A 21,252-nucleotide genomic window follows, 5' to 3' on the forward strand; every position below is an offset into this window, starting at 1 on the left:
CACACACATGCATATACCCACACACAGGCATATACCCACACACAGGCACACACCCACACACAGGCACATATGTATAAGGTAAAATAAATCTTAAAAAAAAAAAAAAAGAAAGAAAAGAAATGCTTGCTCTCTTCACCTTATGACCACATTTGCCTTTGGGAAAAATGGAAGCTGGCCTGCTGGAGGAAGCAGCTGCAGAGTTGGGCTCCTGTTTCCTCTAGAATGTCCTGCTGAGGAGATAAAGTGGAGAGCATAAAGCTGAGGGCTTGACACAAGGCACAGAAGCCTTAGGGTGAAAATAGAGTAAGAAATGAGAGTTGTCCTGTGGCAGGGACCCGTCGGCTCCACAAGCAGTATAACGTAGTAGCAACAGTGTGTTTTTGTAAAATCTGCCTGAACAGTGCTTGTCATGTCTGTGATAGAAAGGTAAAGGCTGCATGACCACAGGATTGCAGCCTCCTAGGAGAAAGTTAAGGGGAGGGTGGGATTGTCCTGGACAGAGTCATATGGCTGGAAGAGAGATTTTGAATGAGGTCACCAAGGGAAATTGCACTTGCAGATCATGGGGTTGTAAATAGAGGTCCCAGGTGTGATGGAGCCCAGGGCCAGGGCTGTGGAAATGTCTTCCAAGGGAAAGTAGTTATTTGTATTGCTCTCAGCAAATAATCTGCAGCGTGGTGGGATCAGCTGAACTTAGGGTGCCCTCTATTTCCTGCCTGTTTCTGAATGCCTTGAAAACGCAGAGAAGAAAGGGAAGAGGGAAATGGACAGCTGGGACAGAGCTGGGCCACCGAGAGACCTCCCCACCCACACAGCGGCCAGCTTGCCTGCAGGGGCTTTCCAAGGACAGTTGCTACTGTTTTTAATTCCCAAATGCAGATGTGTGAGAATGGGAAGATGAACAAAACAGAAATAGTGGGTCTGGATTATAGATAACATTTTTTATAGTCTTAAAAATCAGGTTTAAAGTTTTTCAGAGTACAGAGAACTTTATCATTTTGTTTGGTTTTACAAAACTTTTCTGTTTAAAATTCATCCTGTAAGAGCTGGAGAGAGGGCTTAGCAGTGAAGAGAACTTCCTGCTCTTCAGAGGACCCGAGTTCAGTTCCCAGCACCCACGTCAGGCAGCTTACAGACACCTGTAGCTCGGCTGCAGCGGATCTGATGCCCTCTTCTGGCACTCATGTGCGCATGTGCACATACACGCATAAATAAAAATAAATCTTGTAGCACTAATTGTCCATCTTCTCATTTTCTGCAGTGGTGAGACTTACATGTGGGTGTGTCACAGGACTCTCCACTGACCTTTCCTTGGTGTGGACATCCGTCCTCTAAGCCACTCAGATCTTGAAGTTAGTGTCTGAGCCTCACCAACCAGCCCTAAGAAGGAAAGCAGGTCAACCCATTGTTGGCCACCCTGAGCCCTGAGCAGGTGTGGTGCCTTGGTTTCCCAGCACAGGCCATCCCAGTTGCCACCAACTCCATGCACATGGCCAATGACTTGGTAAACGTCCCAAGGCCTCTTGAGAGCTAGCCTACAGACCAGTCATCTTCCTCCTGTGCCTCAGTTTCCCACCTGTGCAGCAGTGTCCAGCCCTGGTGTTCCAGTTTGTGAGCAGCTTTCACGTGCTGTCATTCTGACCCACGTGGAGAGGCATCTTGGGGACTCTTCTCTGGGGTGCTTTGGCTTGCCTTGATTTCTGTGGTTGGACATTTCTTCACTGTTTCCACGTGTCGCAGCCAGGGGTGGAGTGGGGGTATCAGAGAAGGAGAGACTGAGATTGGTTGGCCCAGTTGGGTGTATTTACATTTTTGTTTTCACTTTTGTCTTTTTTTTTTTTTTTTTTTAAACTTTATTCCAGTCACTAGGTCACACTTGCCTGAGTCGAGTCACCCAGTCACCAGTGTTCCTGTCCGTGTTTTAGCCCCAGGACACTGGTTCTCATTCTGTACTGGCTCCAGTTCCTGGAGAGAAGGGGAGACCTTGGGGACAGCGGCTCAGCCTGTGGTCTTTTCTGCTTGCCGGCCTCGTCCTACTGTATAAGTTCAGTATAGGAATTGCTGTGGTTTGCCAGCCATCGTGAGAAAACACAACAAGAATGAAGAGTTAGCCTCACCCAACTGGAAACTCCTCAGACAGAAGAACGGCTCTTGACTCCGTTGTTAGGATGAAGTTCGGTGTGCTTTTGAAATTTTGTAGGCCTGTTAAAAGCTTTAAGCGTCTTTTGAATCCATCTTTTTATTTCAAATATCATTTCTTGTCTTCAAGAGTCTTTTTTTGGCTTTGCAAATTAAAAACATCTTTTAGTAGCTGGAAAGATGGCTCAGTGGTCACGAGCTCTTGTTACCCAGTCATGAGGCCCAGAGTAACGAGCTGGGTATCCCATACCTGCTTGTAACCCTAGCCCTGAGTGGGACCGAGACAGGAGGATCCTTCATGCTGGCTGCCAGCCTAGACAGGAGGACATGAGCCTTGGGTTCGGCAAGAGACCCTTCCTCAAAGGAATACGTAGGGAGTAGAGGACACGTGATACCCTTTTCTGCCCTCTATGAGTGCACATGGGTGTATAGATGTGCACATTCCACACGCGTGTGCACACACACACACACAAATAAATAAAATCTGTATTTTTAAACATCTTTGGCAACTCCTTTAAAATCTAGAGCATTCATGGAAAAAAATCATAAACTAATAAAACTTTTCTCAACTTTTGACGTTCTTTTGAATTTAATTGTTTTTTCAGAGTAGAAAAATTTTTATCTGAACTTATGACAAAACTTAAGTTATATATTTATCTGTTGTTTTTAATTATCATTTGCGGTATTGTCTTGACAACTCTGTCTGAAATGTCTCTTTTTAAAAGTAAACTTTGTAACTTGGGTTTAAATTTCCTACCCTTCTACTCTGTGGTGTGAGGAAGAAAAAAAGAGAATGTTATTTCATCAGGAACTGGCCAGGACTTAACTCTGTATCTCTGTGTCTTCTTAGATATGATCTTTCTTCAGGGATCAGAGGTCATATTTAAAGTGGCTTTAAGTCTTCTGGGAAGCCATAAGCCCTTGATTCTGCAGCATGAGAATCTAGAAACCATAGTGGACTTCATAAAGAACACACTCCCTAACTTGGGCTTAGTGCAGATGGAGAAGACCATCAATCAGGTAAGGACGGCCCAGGCCTTCCAAATGCCTGCGGGAGTCTGGGTGCCACTTTCTGAGAGGAGCTGGTTCTGACCACTTTGTGTTCCAGGTAGCATCTTGCCCAGTGTCTGGCATGTGGTGGGTACATCACAGATGTGCATCAAAAGACAAAACGTATGACTGGATGTGTATGTTGTGTGTGTTAATGGCAAAAGGCAGCGGGAAGCCAAGTGTGCTAATGAGGACAAGTTATCAGTAGTTTATGACATGTAAGAGGCTTCCCTCCTTGCCGTTTGTCCTTCTGAAATGCATACATCTGTAAGGTACCAGATTTGTGACAATGAATGCTTTGATTTTTTTTTTCTTCTCAATGGCACTAATTGAAATGTTCAGAAAATGACTTTCCTGTAATCAATAGGAGGTTGATTTCATGAATCTGCTCTATGTCATTCTTTTGCTCTTCTGTTGTTACTGTTGGAAAGTTTGGCATCTCAAGCTTCCATATGCAAGAGAACCATTACTCTGAAATGGTGAACGTTTTGAGTAGAATTAGCTGAGAATTACAACTAGAGCAGATCATGAATGGTTTGGGCTAGGTGTAGAAGCCAATATCCGTTCTATAGAACAGAGACTTTTCCGGTAATGACTGCTGATGAGGAAGGATTGAGATACTTAGGTGTGCGAGGGTCACCACTAGAAGTGTCCAGAGTCTGTGTGGCTGAGTGTATTGATGAGACTTCTCTACAGGAACAGAACCAACAGACTATGTCATAATTAGGAGGGGGCTGTTACATTCCCTTACATGATTGGAGCCTGGGTGGTTTAATTGCCATCTTTGTACCTTTGAGCCAGAGAATCTACTAGCTCTTCAGTTCCCAGAGCCAGAAGTCTCCGGGAACGCAATGATGCAGTCCTGGTCACAGCCGAAGGTCTGCAATCCTCCTGGAGAATTGTGGGTTGAAGGCGGAAGGAGCTAGAGTCTGGTGTCTGTAGTGATGGTACCAGCAGTAGCCATACTTGCCCAGGAGCAATGGGACTTGGCTTGCTTGCTGGCTTCTTCTCCCCCACACCCTACCCCGACCCCTCTTTGATAGGGTCTCACTGTGTAGCCCTGGCTGCCTTGGAGTTCACTTATGTAGACCAGGCATCATGACGTCATGACAGCTGCTAGGCTTAAAGGCTTCTTCCTCTTGACAGATCCGGCCTCTTGGATGGTCCTGCTCACATAGGACTTCCTCCCTGGGTTGTTCTGCCACACACCAGTCATCTCCAGAAATACCTGCACAGGCACACCCAGAGCCTGGCTCTACTAATCACCCAGCATCTCTCAATCCAGTCGCGTTAACAAACAAAAGAAAGCATCACACAGAATGTACTGGAAGGGGTTTCGTCATTGATCACACTGCAGAGTCAGCAGTCAGCTCTCCTAAGCTTAGAACATGTTCTATAGATAAAAATCTAGAAAGTCACTTAAACACAGATGGTGAAATAAAGCTTTTTTTTTTTTAAAGTAAATACTTACGTAAGGATTTCTGATCGTTCGCTAGATAGCTCAGCTCAGTCCAGTGAGTCGCAGCCAGATGCGGTCTCTGCGATTCTCACCCGCTCTTCTTCTGCCTCAGGGGTTAAGTTCTGAAATAGGTACAGATCTGGCCAGGGAGAGGGCTTCCTGTCGCTCGTGACCTTGCGTCTCTGCACACTGCACATGCCGATGATGGTGAGGAGTTCTTGTCCACTGTGCACTGACTTACCTCTGGCTACCTGGACGGCTCCAGTTCTCACCTGCCCGGCATGGTCGCTCAGTGTGGACCGCTGTGGCTGGCTGAGTCTTCTTTTCTGCCAGGTGCTAAGGAATCTGAATCTACACATGACCTCATGCAGTCAGGACCACATTCCTGAGGGCAGAGAGCAGCTAATTAGCTGGCCTCCCTCACTCCGCTGGCTGCCGAGGGGAGAGGTGAGGTTTGGGATGTTCTCACCTCAGAGTGCTTCAGCAGCTGCCCACACCACATCTTAATACAGGATAAACTCTCGAGTCTCTTCATTTTTGATGTTTGCACTAATCTACTCTCCTCTTACAGTTTTTGTTGAATATGCTTAATGTCTCACAGCCTCTGAGGTAAACCCAGAGTCTTGGCTGCCTAGATTGAATCTGTGTCCTGTGAGTGCTGACTTTTAGCCTTGTCCCAAGGCAGGTCATTGGTCCACCTCCTGAATATACAGCCTCGGGGAAAGGGGAAATAATGTTTGTTTCTTTGCCCCCCCCCCCCTTCTGTGAGGAACTGTATTCCCTGGGAGCACCAAACACTCCCTTACACATCAGGTACCCTTTCAGTATTAGAAGCTCGGGATTCTCCACACAGAAAGACAACAGTCTGTGTCTATGTACCTGAGTTGGTTCGGGCAGCTGCTCTGAACTTAACATGCAGTACTTACCCAGACTCCTTAGCAGATCTAGGTCATGGCATTCCAGTTTCCATTTTCAATGAGATTAGGCAGGCACAGCACCCCATATGCAGTGGCAAGGCCTAAGTGGGGGAGACCTCGGGGTGCTGGTATTGAATGTTAGAGCTCACATAGTTTCGTCCATCTGGGCCTAGAAGAATGAGATGATTCTGGATGGCCAGCACTTTGTGTGGAGGTTAGATAAGAGTTGTTTCCGATTTTCAGCTTCTAAGAGGCCCAGAAGGCCTCTGCTGCATTTACCCAGCTCCGCCTTTGCAGCAGGTAAAGGGATGACATAGCCATGTTACAATAGATCTAGAAAGGCAGGCTGTAGTTGGCTGAGCCACATGCCAGAGGCACATGCCAGAGGCACGGGAGAAGAGAACAGAGAGTAATTAATTCCAGTGCCAGAGGTGGCCAGCGTTGTACTGAGGTAGTGAGGGTGTGGGCTGGGTGAAGTGGACGTCTGGAACCCAGTTTTCATTCCAGGAATAGTCGTGATAGAATACGGGTAAGAGGGCAGGCAGTTAGCTTCCTGCCCTCCTGCTCGTGTTTCAGCATGGAACCTGACCTCTGAGAACTCGGGCCTGCCGCCCCTTCCCCTCGAGAGGGGAATGTAAGTCTTGAACAGAGACTGAAGAGCAAGTCTGAGGTGTGCAGCAGATCACTCAGTGGCCCGAGGAACTTCCAGCTTCAAACCTGGGAAGTCCTCATGGTGGAAGTGACGGACGCAGTTATTGGATATGACAGAGCATGTAGCCTGTGTATGGACAGGCGTGGTGGGAGGGCAGGATACCCTCTCTGACGGTATAACCCCATTTCATAGATGCCCTTTGTGGACTTCTCGAGCAGCTGGGACCCAGCAGGCTCCTGGATGAGTGTCTGGGTACAGGGTTCCAGAGCCCTGGCTTAGTTGGGGCATGCTGGGAGCAGCATCAGAGGCATCTCCACGGTTGATTGTCCGCGACAGAAGAGCTAGGGTCTCCAGAGCCTCGCCTTCCTCAGTGTGGCCTTGTGCTCTCCACAGTTGACGATGCAGTAGGCCATAAGCATCTTCTGACCCAGAAAGGGGCCCTCTGGGAATTTTCAGTACTAAAGAGTGTTGCGGGGCCAGAGTGGCAATCATACTCCAGTGAGTACTCTTGACTCTGAAGCCGAGATTCAGTTCACAGCGGGAAACGTCAGAGGACTGCTTTGAGAGGCAGGCAGGCCTGCAGCCTCTGCAGCCTGGCTTAGTCTTTGCACTGCTGTCCCAGACCAGCACTGTCAGGTCCTGTGAGGACTTGTTAGAAGTGGAATCTTGGGCCCCACCCCAGCCCTGCTGACTCAGGAATCCGCTGTGCCGTGAGCAGCGTTATTAAGGAAGTTCCCGGTTGTCCCTGACCTTGTGGGGCAGAATTCAGTCTTGACAAAGTCCCTGTGTTCAGAGAAGGTACTGCCCAGGGTGGCCCCTGTGCCCTTGCATGAGCCACTGTACTGGTCGAAATGAGTCGTTTGTAAAAGGACAGTCCGTAGTGCCTCACCAAGAGGATGGAGTGCCTCGGGGACAAGAGTCTCACCACTGCCACGTGTTGTGATAATCACAATCAGATTGACTTTTAGTTAGCTTTATTACCGTTTTTAAATCGACTGTAGGCAGTATGCCCCCGTGTTGCAGACACCCAGGCACCTGCTCCACTGTCCTGCTCTAATAGCCCCTGAGACCGACAGATTGGGGAAGGGTCTAGAAGGTAGGAACGTCAGAAGTATGTCGCTGCTTCTGCAAGCCACCAGTCAGGGCCTGCGTTCCACCATGTTGAGAGACCTCAGAGAAACACCGAGACTTGAGTAGCAATGGGCCAAGAACATAAACACACAAGGAGAGCCATCCAGCAGACTCGTGTCTGGGGAAGTATTTAGCTTCATGCGTAATTTAAATTTCTGCATAGCGTACAATGCCTTGCCTGCCAGATTAACAAACTGACTCTTTGATACCAGTATGCAGTGCCAAGGGCAGGCAGCATCCGGCACGTGAGTACATGCTGGTGTACTCTACCTTGATTGTTCCTGCATGGGAAGTGGTTTGGCAATAGGCATCACACGCCAGTAAAACATTCAGACCCCTCTGGTGCCGTAACCCCAACTATTGTAATGTGTTCTTAGGAACTGGTCCAGAACACCAGGAAGGCCCTGTGTGGAAGGAAATTTTCTTAGAGTTGTCATTTGTAATAACAAGAAATTGGAAGTATCAAGATGTCCAACATTTACTAAATGGGCTGATATCTTTGTGGTATGCTGAGTTGGTAAAGAACCATGAAGCCATTTATTTTGGTGGTTATGGGGAACATGGCACCACATGAGAAAGCCCTTAGAACATAAAATTAAGTGAAAAAAGTGCCTGGGATGGAATATTTGTTGTTAGTTCTGTTTACCATTAGAAAAATGTGCTTGTGGTAGTAAAGACAAAAGACAGTACAGCTGATGGAAGCTGTACTGGTAACTTACTTTCCCTGCTTCCTACATTGTAGCTTTAGTGCTTTGGTAACAAAACCGATGGTGTGTCTTTCTGACAAAACATCGAACATAAGGAATTGAATAATTCCTGCTTTGACAAACAGAAGAAAACGCTTTTTTCAGCACTAAAATTCAGGAGCTTTCCTGAAAACCTTGGAGAAACCGAGAGGCAGGCAGGGTAGTGGAGGGCACGAGGTCCCTGGTGTTCAAAGATCAAGTGACATCCGAGAATACCCAGAAGAAAGAAGACCAGGGCTGGTCCTTGCAGCTTCGTGAAGTGAGCATGCTCAGGGAATGGGTTATAGAGGGCTCGGTGGGGAGGAGCATCACTTGTCCAAGAAGTGAGTCCCCCCCATGCATGTTGACTTTTCCAGTTGATACACAATGTATATTCTTCCTCTTTTCAGCTCATTGAGTGGGCTTCTCTGAGATTCCACTATGGAATCAGACCTTAACCTTAGGCCTTCCTGCTTTTGGTTTTTCCTTTTTTGCTAAGAATTGGCACCATCAGTTGGTCTCTTGTGCTCTCTAGGTATGTAAGAGTAAAAGGCCCTCCCTGCCATCCCTTTATTCCTCAACCCCTTGCCCAAGGCATTGGCCCAAGAGTCATACATGCTGCTCAGGGAGCAGGGCTCTCGCACCCCCAGACAGGTTGCCGTTCCTGGAATACACCTGCAGTCATGGACTATGTTCTGACTGGCCAGATGCTGCTGCAGTGAAATCCAGACGGTGAGGACCCGGGATATTTATTAGGAATTGATGGAGGCCCAGAAGGCTACAGAGCCTGTAGTTAGCCTTCACCTTAACACATCATCAGTCTGTGGAAAAGGCTCTGTTGCTAAGGAAATGAGCTCTAAAAGTGGCTCGTGTGGTGCTCATGCCTGGTTAGTAATTACACACGAGTGCCATGGCCGGCTCTGGTTTCACGGTGGTTCTTGTCCTGCTCACCCGGCTCAGAAGCCCCACGATGCACGTCCATTGGAGTTCTGCTGAGACGTGAGGTTAAAATCCGAAGGTTTCTGACAAGTGTGAAAACAGACTCCAGCTATGGTGAAAGCTTTCCAGGCATACGCTGGGAACTTCTGTGAACTGTCTTTTGGTTCTCAGCTCAGTGCTGGGAAGTTCGTGCTATGCCCCATGTAGGAGGTCAGGAACTGAGGCCAGGAGAAGTTGTGTGAGTTGTTAGAGTCATTCAGAGAGTTGCCAGTCATAGCCTGGGCCGGTCACCAGGGATGTGAAATGGGATGGTAGTCCCCACTGAATTTTCAGTAACTCTCGGGGGCAGAAGGGAAATCAGGTAGATACAGATAGCACGTGACTTAGTCACTACAGAATGGCTTTTGAATCTATTTAGTATTAATCACTGAGTTAACCTGAAAACTGGGAAGCTGAAATTTTCATCTCAAAGAGAAAAATAAGACAGTTGAGCATGGGGAGAAAGTGACAGGGCTTTGGAAGACAGCCTCAGTGCTTGTAGGGGACCCTCAGGGAAAGCTGCCTTTCCAAGGCTTTGAGGGGTGTTGTTTCATTAATTAGGGAATGCAGTAGAGTCGCTTCCAACCTTCAAAAGCCTTGACCTCACCCGCTGAAGAGTGTTCTGGACTAACAGTCTTGTTCTAGAAGGTTGTAGCTGCCTGATCTACCTTGAGGGCTGTGAGAGTTACTACTACCTGTCAGCTTAATAAGAGAATTACCTAGGGGACAAACCTCAGGACTTGCCTGACAGAGTGTCCAGGTTAGTTTAATTAAGGGGAGAAGACTTAGCCTAAATGTGGGCAGCACCATCCCAGGAGCTGGGGTCCAAGCTGACGAGAAGGAGGTAGTAAGCTGAGCATCCATCTCTCTCTGCTTCCTGACCGGGGGTGCACTCTGACCAGCCCCATCATGCTCCACCGCCGTGGTGGACTCAGCATTCTTGAACAAAGCCAAAATAACCTTCCGTTCTTCATTACTTTGGTTGAGCATTTTGTCACAGCAACAAGAAAAGTAACTAATACGCTCCTGTGCCGAGTGGCTTCGACCTGCAGGGTTACCTTCCCCACAGAGCAGGGGTGGCACTGCGCAGCCTCATGTCTGTCTTCTGGCCTCTCTGCAGCCTGTCACTTCCTCATCATCAAGTGCACACACTGCCCCTTGAGTCACTTCTGCACTTCGGGGTTGCGTCGCCGCATGTGTGGCTCTGTCACCAACCCCTGTTACTGTTGTGGGAAGAGACAGCTCCGGCATTGTTTTGTGTTCACTCATCCGTGTGGGTGACAATTGGGGTTGGCTCGTTTCTGCAGATTTGTGTCAAGAGGACTTTCTCACTAACAGCTCCGTGGCTTTATTGTTCTTGCAACTCGGAAAACCCAGCTGGATCATAGCTGGACTTGGACTTGGTGGCTGTGCACACAGGACATGATTTTAACCGATAGTGTATTTAATAGAATTTGCAGAGAAAATATGCAACTTTCAAAAACTAAAATGTTGAAAGTCTTGTTGTTTTTTGGTTTTTGTTTTATTTGTTTACTTATATGTATGGGTATTTTGTGTGTGTGTGTGTGTGTGTGTGTGTGTGTGTGTGTGTGTGTGTGTGTGTGTGTGTGTACGCGTGCACACGCGCGCCACCTGAGTACCTGGCACCTATGGAGGCCAGAAGAGGGCATCAGATCCCTTGAAATGGGGTTATGGCTGCGAGTCACCATGTGGATGCTGAAAATCAGACTGAGTCCTCTAGACGAGCAGCCAACGCTTTGAACTGCTGAGCCATCCCTCTGGCCCCTTGAAAGTCTTTTAAACCTTTTTTTTTTTGACCTTTTAGAAAAAGAGTGTCAGGACCTATACTTATTTTATCCTTTGGAATTATTTCCAGATGTGTGTTATTGTCTTCCCTACATAAAATCATGACCTTCTCAGAGCTGAATTACCTTGTCTTTCATGTGTATTACCAGTCATGATGCTGAGCATGAATGGATGATAGGTGCACATTGGCGTGAGCGTGTATCCAGGTCCCTGTGCGCGTGGGAAGCTTGCTTGTCTTAGTTCCAGACCCTGATGACTTTTCTGTGTCTAACAGGTGTTTGAGATGGACATCGCCAAACAGCTGCAGGCCTATGAGGTTGAGTACCATGTGCTCCAAGAAGAACTTATTGATTCCTCTCCTCTCAGTGACAACCAAAGAATGGACAAATTGGAGAAAACCAACAGCAGCTTACGCAAACAGAACCTTGACCTCTTGGAACAATTGCAGGTAAAGCCTGTTTGCCGAGCCGCTTGCCGAGCCGCTTCCCGAGCCTCTGTGGGTAGTAGCTCATTAACTCACCAAAGGCAGCAGCAGCCTGGCCTTTCCCATGCCTGGAGGACCTTTCCCACCCTGCGCTGTTTGTAGTTGCGATCAGAGGTGTCCCGGGAGAAATGGCCCTTTTATTATGGAGCAGACAGACTGTCCTTGCTAAGGTCAGACAGTCCTGGAGCTTTCTGAGCGGCTTTTCTACACTTAGCTTTGCAGGAGACCGGCCCAGAGACCAGACCGGATGCTGAATGCCAGCAATTGTGCTTTGAGTAGTGATGAGACGGTCTTGGGCTTTCATTGCCTGGGGGTGGAACAAGCTAGGTCCTTGGAGAGATAGTAAAGGGGGGAAAGACATACAAGTCTATCTGGCAGAATAAACCAGAACATTACGATAGTTATTTGTAAGTCTGGTACAAATGCAAAGATTTGTTTATTGAGGGACACAGTTCTCTCCTCTAGAACCTTCCATCTTAAGTGGGTAAATGCAGGTGAGGACACAGAAGAGCTACAGTATAAATAGTGCATGCAGAAAGGTGAGGGAATGAGCTTTAGGACACAGTCCAGAGGTCCTTGGCGTGCAGGACCCAGCGAGGCTCATGCACATGGCCGCCAAGCCTGTCCCTCATGAGTGTGATGGGAACAGAGCAAAGACCTCACGGCAGCGTGTGGCTCCTCTGTCAGTCAGTGGCCCTAAGTAACCCGGTGTCCTCCTCACTGATAGTATAAATGAGAGAATGTGCCAAGTGCTCAGAAATTATTATAAGGAGGGATGTTTTTAAAATAGGTTGTTCATGGCGTCTCTGGGCTCCATAGAATATGCTCTCCATCCTTATCCAGTTCTGATTTTTCTCCATAGGAAGCTGCCACCTCTCAGGCATGAGTTTATCCGTGATGTAAGAAAGGTGGGCATTTGAGAGACCCTGCCTCAAATACCTTCCTCCCAGCAGGCTCTACGGCAGGAGACTAGTAGATCCTTACTGCATATCGCACACAAAAGCAAATGTTTTCCTCACCCATCCTAACCTCCAGGCACATCTTAAGCCAACTGCTTAATCTGTCCTTACTGAAAGTATGCCCATGTACACTCTTCCTGGAAGTCTCAGCTGTCACCTGAAGGGAAGTCATAGGGGACAAAGAGCCTGCTCGGTCCCACAAAGGTACACTGTGCACTTGGTCAATTCCAGTGGCTGCAAGCCAGCAGTGGACCCCTGACATGGCCCTTGAAGGGAGCACCTCCCAGTGAGCTCACGCTTGCATTTTGAAGCATTCAGCTTACAACAAGCGGAAGTATGCACTAGATTCGTTTCTTAGGCTAATGCTATGTTCGTCTTTGGGGTTTTGAAAGCAGTTAGACATTGCTTCTGTCTAAGGAGAGGGAGTTGTAGACACTGCAGAGAAACCTGCATACTGAGGAGAAAGCATCCATGGTAACTCGTGGTCACAGGTGTCTCCTGGATTTCCCTCCTCTCTGGACCAGGTGGTTCTAGGAGAGTCGGCTGCAGGGTTGCGGGTCTTGCTAGCCTACTGTGGTTACTGAGCCTGGCCCGGGCTGGGCTGGGCTGGGCTGGGCCGGGCTGGGCCCAAGCTGAGACGGACATTGCTCTTCTCAGAAATGCAGGCGAGGGATTGTGGTGTTGTATAGTTAGGGCCCTGTGCTGGTTTAGAGGTCGTTTTCCCATGATCCTCTCTGGAAGTTATGTATCTATCTCATATGTATCTCGTGCTTTTTATATAAGAAGGTTTTCAATATGATCTCAAAGTACATATTTTTTTTTCCCTTGAGTATCAAAATTTACCTGGTTTGTAGCTTGGTTCTGTTTGTATAATTGATGGACAGACTGAAGTCCTATTTATCTATTTTTTTTAAACATTTAAAAAATTTGATGTGGCACAAAAAGCCAAGCAATGTACAGTATTGCCTGTTTGTTCTCATGTGGAGAAAGAACACTGGAGTGAAATACTAAAAAAGATGACCTGGGGGCGGGGGGAGAAAGGGGAAGATGGGGGTAGTTCGGAAGAGGAGTAGTTGGGAAGGTGGACATGACCAAAGCACAATGTATGTTTGTGTGGAAATGTCACAGTGAAACCCGTTAACATGGACACTTAATACACATTAACAATTATGGCTCCTAAAATTTAGCTTGCCAAGACAACAGTGGAAATTACACTGTCCTCCCTTACTGTGAGCACGTACTGTCTTTTCTGCAGCCTTAAGCAATGTCGAACAAAATCTCAGATGAGTGACATGGGCCCCGCATTCTGTAGGATGCATGCAGGGTCTCCACAGAAGAGGGATGGGAGAGAAAATGGTACCAGCACGCTGTTCACAGTTCTGTTGGATTGTGCTATAATTCACAGTACAGAACATTCATCCATTGTTGTTGAGTGTGTTGAGCCATATTCATGATGCATTAAGTAGAAAAACAAATTACTAAACAGACTGTGTGGTGTGCTTTTCTTTAAAAGTATGATGTATATGTGTTCTATGAAAAAAAAAAGAATATGAAAGATCGTACACCAGTAGTAACTGTTGCTATGAGGTAAATTTCAAATAACGTGTGCTAGTTTTTCAATATTCCCCTATTTCTTTCTCTTCATCCAAGTACCTTGAGTAAATAAACATTTAAAAGTTTAGTGTCTATGAAGTACGTGCATTCTGCCAGAACTTGAAGTTCAAAGGTATTTTTAACTTTTGTAAGGGGCACAAGTTATTCAAGTATGTGTAAATATATTAAAGGAATAGTGATCATAGATTAGTACCAGAAATTATTTCTGACAGTTAATAGATTCTCAAACTATAAATGCCAAATTTAGATTAATGTATGTGTGTCATCTAAATTAGCAGACTAGAAATAATATTTTTTTCCAAAATTTGAAATGCTATTACAGGTTTATTTATAAAGTACTTGTGATATTTCTAAAATGTTCTTTGTCTGTTAAACTTGAATGTTCATAGGTTAGTACACAGTTTATGCATTGAAAATAAACACACGGAGTAAAAATAGGTTGACTCAAACTCAAAGACTTGTCCAGAAACGAGAGCTGAAACTCTTGAACCTGCCGTTCACTAGCAGTTCGTAAGATGATTTTGTGTGCTGGGTGGTGGCGAGTAGAAAGGCCTGGGAGCATTTCCCAATAATCAGCTAGCTATAAGTAGCCCCCAGCTGAAGGGCTTCGGGGACCAGATCTTGAGAGAACCCAGACATGCTTTCTCTAGTCTACTGAGGAGAGAGACCTGCCATCTGTGCCATTGGTAAACATCATGCAAGTTGGTTCACTACTGAGCCACAGGGAAATGACTATACACACTGGGTAGCACTCCCTGAGCTACATAGCCCTCAGAGCAGAGGCGGGCCAGGCCCAGAGATGAGAGGGTACCACTTGAGGACGCGCACCAGGCATGCCCACCCCGTCCCTGAGCCCGATGAGCTGTGCCTTCCAGCCCTTTGCCCCTTTGGTTTTCAGGATTCTAGTGATACAACAGGAGCTAGACTCAGAGTCACAGGTTTTCTGTCTAGCACGAGGGTTGTCTTGTTCAAAAAACAATTTTCCCAGCTTTGAAAATGAAGTGGGAAATAGATGTACTATTTTCCCTAGCTAAAATAAATGGAACACACCTAAAGGGGCTGGCCTGGACTAAAAAGGTAGGCCACCCCTTAGTGTCCAGAGTGCTGTAAATACAGCTGGGCACTGAGGAGCAGGCCAAAAAGGCCTGGAGTATGAACTGCAATGTTGGAACTGCTTCAGTACTCTCAGAGTGCCCCTCAGGTCCCTAGAGCCTACCACCCCTAGGATGCCTGCCCTAGTGGATTGGAGATCGGAGCTAGGGGTGATGAAGCACATCCCTGGCCTGGTACATGCTGGGTGCTAAGGATGTGACCTAAGACAATGTTTTATCCCCAAGAGAGACCAGGGGCTTGTCCTTTCCAAGGTTGATGGTGGCCAGGAGCAACAGTACAGAGAAACCTCTCAGTAGAATGCTGTTTCTGGCATTCTGTGTCTCATGGAAAATGCCTGGTTTCCTGTAATGATGTCTTACTACTCCATGAAAAATAAGAAAAACAGATTTGAGGTTAGGGAGTTGTCCCTCATACAAGTGGCCTGTCACATAGAAGCCACTTGACCGTCTGTGAAGGTGAAATCAGTTTGTACGCGTAGATAGACATACGGTTAGCTGGAATAGGCCATGCTGTGTGCTCCCATCTGGTCAATCACAGCGTCCAGTGTGTACATGAGCCATCACCTTCTCCCAGGATAGAGATTGGGCGTCCAGTTCCCTCTGTTCCCTGATGCTGCTTTCTCAATCCCTGGTCCCCAGAAGGGCCACACCAGGGAAGAAGATTCAGGGGGATGTCAGGGTGTTTGTCAGGGCCCAGCCTGCCTGCAGCAGAAGCTGGGATAGTTCTTGTGTGACCAGAACTGATCCTCAGTAGGCTTGTTTCTGCCAAGACCCCGCTCCACAGTCCCCCAAAGCTGAGTGGTGGCCTTCACAGCAGCCCGCTCTTGTGTATCACAGGCAAGTACATTCTCTCTTCTCTCCCATTCTCCAGGTGGCAAATGCTAGGATCCAAAGCCTTGAAGCCACAGTGGAGAAGCTTCTAACCAGCGAGAGCAAGCTGAAGCAGGCCGCACTGACCCTGGAGCTGGAGCGCTCCGCCCTGCTGCAGATGGTGGAGGACCTGCGAAGGCAGAGTGCCCAGCCCAGCACTCAGGAGCCAGACTGTACCCAGCCCGAACCTACAGGTGACTGACAGCTCCCAGGAGAGACTGCACACCACTAACACTGTCCAGGCCTTAATCGAGAGAGGCAGAGAAGAGAGGACTCCTCAGGAAGGAAACTGACTCGCAAGCCCGCAGATGCTTTCGAGCTCAGACTTGGAGTTGGGAGGGCAGAAGTCCCAGAGTTCTTGTTGTTTTCGGTTCAGATTCCTCCCCTTTCCAGTCCTGGTTGTTGTAGCTTTAGACGGCATGGACGTGAATAAATGTACCTTTGTGTTTGCTCCTCTTCAGAGGCACGTTGTCTGAAAAGAGCATTCACGGCACCGTGTCTCAGAAGCAAGAAGGGCTTGAAATAATTCCTCAGGCTAAAGTGTGATCCCTATCAGTCTGCAAGGGAAGGTTCCTGTGACCATGGCCTCGGTGACACCGTGAGGTGCGGTGGGCCTTTGTCCAATCTTACGGAAACCTGAGGTGACCGTGGGGAAGGAATGGAGGGGGTTATTTAAATTGACTCCACAGGCACTCCCACGGGTACTGAAGAAGCCCGTCTTTTACACAGTTTTACTATGTTTTTGCTCATCCTTTCAAGTCATGGTAGATACATGTTTCATAAGGAAATCACAGTTTTTAGATTCCTTGTTCTTGCTAGTGTGTGACCTGCAGCTACGGGGTCTGAGGTATTTATTTGTGACTGTTTGATATCCACACTATAGGGTCACTTATTTATTTTTGTCTGTTGAATGATGTACCACAGCCATGTCTTCCTTTGAGCCTTGACCCCTTGGGAAGCCGATTCCTCATGGAAGGAGCAGAGCATATCAAGAGGTCAGGGGGCTCCTGAGATTCTGAAACTTGGCAAAAGGAGCGTGGCTGAAATTGCAATCAGATGTATGGCAGCTGACAGTTTTTCCGAGGTAGGGTGTGTGTGTGTGTGTTGAAGAGCACTCAAAACACAGTGACTCCTCCCTTGGGATGGCGAGGACCCTGTGCCTTCAGGCAGAGTGCCGCTCACAGTCACCCTGCTTCCAGCTGGTCCTGTGGAGAGCATCACCCATGTGTGCACCACGCTTTTTTTTTTAAACGTACAAACAAAAGGCTTACAGAAGAGCCAGTGGCCGGGGAGGCCTCCTGAGTATTGGAATGATTGGTCCTGCCCCGTGCTCTACCGGTTGGCCCTCCTGTTCCACACAAGTCTTTGCAGCCCTCTTGTAGGAAAGAACCCTTTTAAGCCTGGGAGGGAAGGGGGACCACCATCCTTGGTCATTTGGGATCTCCTGGCTATTTCATAGGGACACCAACTGGCAACTGGTACTTAAGACTCCTTCCCGCCCTTGGGTCAGAGGAGAGTGGTTCTCTCCACAAAGCAGCATGAACCTTCCTGTTGCCTCTCTTCAGGTGGTTCCACCCGGGGTAGTTAGAGGAGATAACAGTGGAGGGCTTCTTCCCACGTTGTATTTTATTATTTGAATGTTTTAAAAATGTTGAATTTTGGACATACTATTACTGTTCAAAAACCTTGAATCTACAGTAAGAAACAAGAAAGCAATAAAACAGATAATTCACACCTGTGTCTTCATGGTGTCTGTTTTCAAACTCTGAATTTTGGCTTTGCAGCTAGGGTAAAGATGGCTTCAGTGTGCATGTCACCTCGTCATTAGCAAAGTCAGTTTTGAGACATTAGTTCTGCCTCCAGTATCAGTTCCCAAGTAGTCATGATGTTGGGACATTTCCACAGGGGTATGAATGTTAGCATCAACGAAACTGGCTTCTCGCGTTGGATGTACACCATCTGTCATTACAAGATTGTATCAGGCCAGAGCGCCATTCTTACAAACCCCTAAGTCAACCTATAGTTGGACATTGTCACAGCTGGTGACCTAGCAAGGAAAGAAATACACAGAGGCAACTCACATCACTGTGAGCAGTCTCAGGCAAGTTATCAAATCAAGGTCGGCGTTCGGTTTTTCTCCCACCGTACAACCCGGCACCTGCACGTGCACTTGGAAGTTGTCCTTCTTTTGATTCCGTTTATGTCTTGTACACTTGAGTCAGACCCTCAAGCCCTGCCATGTAGATCCTGGGTGGCGCTCTGGTGGGGGCCTAGGCTCGGTTGCCCCTTTCCATACATAGGTAGAAAAACGGTGTCCCCTCGGGATTTGTGTGTCTGGTTTGGTTGAATTGGAAGAAGCGCTGCTCTAGAGCTTGGGAGACTAGACTTTCTTCTCAGCTGTGGGGCTGGAGAAGTCGGGCTGGAAGGAGGGTGATGACTCAAGAGGAGACCGTGTGAAACTATTTGAAAAGCTGCAGTTGCCATAGTGACCACTGGTGGCTCTAAAGGAGCTGGAAGCGGAAGCAGAGGTGGGACACCGGAATTACCACATGCCTCCATCACCTGGACAAGGTGAGCTTCAGGGAAAGCGGACCTTTGCTTTGATCTCCGATGTCTCACAGCAGCAGGCCTACAGCCCATCTTGGTCTAGAACCCTCAGGGTAGAGGACTGTGGGAAATACAATTCTGGATTAACCAAGTTGACAGTTCAAACCGACACACATAATTTTAGAACCTACATAATGTGAGTGATAACACATACGAGTCATTGTACACAGGCCCTTGGTCTAAGTAAATCCAGTTCATGACCGCCCCCACCCCACAGAGTTCAGATTCAGAGATGGATATTTTTTGCAGATGAAAACCTGGAAGGCTCCTGTTAACACCTGAACTTCTTCCTGTTCTCTCCCTCAATAACGTGCAGTCATTGACAGGCCGTGTGCTCTTCAGTCTGAATGCTGCTGTAGGGGTTTGGCGTAACTCAAAATATTCTTGGACTAGGAAAAATTGAAGGGAGTCTACTACCCGCACCTAATTTTGTAAAGAAAAAACAGGTGAAGAAAGGTTCAGATGGTTGGCTTAGGGGGTCAGGGTGTACCCCCAGTCTCCTGTCTGCCTTATGGTGAACACTTCCCAACTTTAGTTGTGAATTACAGTGGATTTTTGATGTATGTTTGCGGTTTCTGAGACAGGATCTCATGTAGCCGAGGCTGGTCTTGAAATAGCTATATAGCCTGAGTATGACCTTGAACATGTCTCCACGCTCAGTGCTGCGGTTATTGGCATATGCCACCACACCAGGTTTAGGCAGCGGTGTGCTTTAGGAATCTTTTCTAATTGTGTCCGTCTACCCCCAGAAAAAGTTCTGTTCCCTGTGAACAAGGGAACTGTTCACCATGAGGAATCCAGATGGAATTGACCCCTGAACTGCTTCCTACAGCTTTAATGTACAGTGGGTTAGGACGGGGCAATGAGGCATTCCAGCAAGTACCAAGAGCCCAGAGTTGAGAGCGCTGCTGCAGGATCCGACCTGATTAGATGGTCACTTAAGTAATGTGCTTTAAACCGGTTTCTTTCTTTTACCAAAAATCTTTACAACTAAATGTTTTCAGAAGAAAAATTTCAACATAGACTTGCTTTTGATTTTACAGAAAGGAAGCCTTCCACTGTCTGAAATGTTTTCTGTTATCCTGTCTGGAAGTTATTAGTGTCATTGGGGAAATACAAGCAAGAGTCCCCTTATGCAGCAGCCACAAGCCCGTGTTTAAATAATTTAAAGCTGATAACAAAAACTAAAAATTACATTCTGATGATCAGCTGATTGTTTCTGCTGTAAATCCCCAATATCACCATGTGCAGATTCATGAATAAATTGTGTGGCTGAACAAATTAGAAAATAAGAGTTAGTAGTGAAGTAAACTCAAATTGTTTAAAAGCTAAGGATGAAGTGTGTTTTTTGTTTTGCAGTACTAGGGTTTGAACCCAAGGCCTTATGCATGCTGGGTGGGTGCTTTCTCACTGAGCTATATTCCCAACCCTACCCTGTGTTCTCAGAGAGAACAATGAGCACTTCATTAATTTACTCAGATGTCACATCCTAAGTTCTGCCAATATGCCTCCCTTCACTGCAAGTAGAGGTGTCTCTGTTTAAGGCTAAGAGTAGCCTCTACACATGGGTATAAACATACAGATACTTACGAGGTAGGTTGATAGTATGTGAATTCTGCTGAACAGCAGTCCTAGGTTGCACTCTAGGGCCTAAAAATCTCTTCCGTAATGGGTTTTAGACAGGATTTACAGTACTAGGTAAGGGTTTCCTCTTGTACAGTGGGCCTCAAACCCAAGCATGGAGTAGTTGGTTATCCCCGTAACAGACATGCCACTATTGCTGTGAGAAGCACATCTTGCCAGGTTGGTATAGTTCATAGAACTCACAGCTGGGTAAGACCATTGGTGCCCTGGGTAAGACCCTCCTCTCCCCAAAGCCACCTTCACAGCACCTTCCTGCACTGAATCCTTGCCAGCAGGGAGGATGTTTCCAGTCCAGTTCCAGTTCGACTTCTCTAGATCTCGCATCTAAGGTGTGTAGTGTCTTCAGCAATAGGGTCTTAGAAGCTGGTTCTGTTGGGTTATGGCAAGAGCCTGTATTGTTTGAGAGCCTCCCGGGGCTCCCCAACCAGAAACTACAGCAGAAAGATTGTTTAAAAAAAAGAGGAAAAGGTCTGTGAGATGTCATCTTCTGAGCATAACATGGCCATGGCAATCGTGAATTCCCAGCAGCTGCACCTGCTGGCTTGGAGTTCACACAAGTCGGGTCTTCCTAACAGGTCCAGAGAAGGAGGAAGCTCAGTTACTACTGCCCGTTAGCAACTATTGGACTCTGGGAAAGGGGAGGCATGATATCCAGCTTTACAACCACAGTGGAGCCCACCAGGCTCTGATGGCTAGTTCTAAATTCAGGATCACACAAGTAGACCTCGTTAAACTCTGTGGAACATTAAATAAATTAAAATAAAACTAATAAATATGATCAGGAGATTTGTAAGGAAGGGGAGCTGGCAGTGATGGGAGGGAAATAAGGGGTGGGTGGAAAAGTAACCAGAATTATGCAAATATATAAAATTGTGAAAGAACAAAACTTAATAAGGAAAGGACGTGAAGCGGAGGGACCAGGAGGGAAGAGAACAGAACGTGTGGGTTGGATTGGTGTAAGACACCTTATATACGCATATGAAAGTCAAAGAATGAATTTTAAGTATTTTCTTTAAATTAAAAAAAAACAACCTAACCAATTATTAAAGTTCTCCAAGTTTATCTGAGTTACACCCTTCCATAATTTTTGCCAAAATACGGCTTA

The 21,252-nt window shown here is 47.0% G+C and overlaps 1 protein-coding gene across 4 annotated transcripts in view; it reads left to right on the forward strand.

Moving 5' to 3' along the window:
• The window catches only part of Tbc1d1 (TBC1 domain family member 1), a 200,042-nt gene extending 182,412 nt beyond the window's left edge, over nucleotides 1-17,630 (forward strand). For all 4 annotated transcript variants that reach the window (XM_052734978.1, XM_052734977.1, XM_052734980.1 and 1 more), the window contains 3 exons: nucleotides 2,990-3,159; nucleotides 11,132-11,305; nucleotides 15,898-17,630. In XM_052734978.1, the coding sequence (XP_052590938.1) occupies nucleotides 2,990-3,159; nucleotides 11,132-11,305; nucleotides 15,898-16,098 (545 nt within the window). In that variant the 3' untranslated portion in view covers nucleotides 16,099-17,630. The remainder of the gene's footprint in view (nucleotides 1-2,989; nucleotides 3,160-11,131; nucleotides 11,306-15,897) is intronic.
• Nucleotides 17,631-21,252: the final 3,622 nt, after the last annotated feature.

Source organism: Peromyscus californicus, unplaced genomic scaffold (assembly GCF_007827085.1).
Source record: "Peromyscus californicus insignis strain IS unplaced genomic scaffold, ASM782708v3 Scaffold_13__1_contigs__length_99412109, whole genome shotgun sequence".
Taxonomy (NCBI): Eukaryota; Metazoa; Chordata; class Mammalia; order Rodentia; family Cricetidae; genus Peromyscus; species Peromyscus californicus.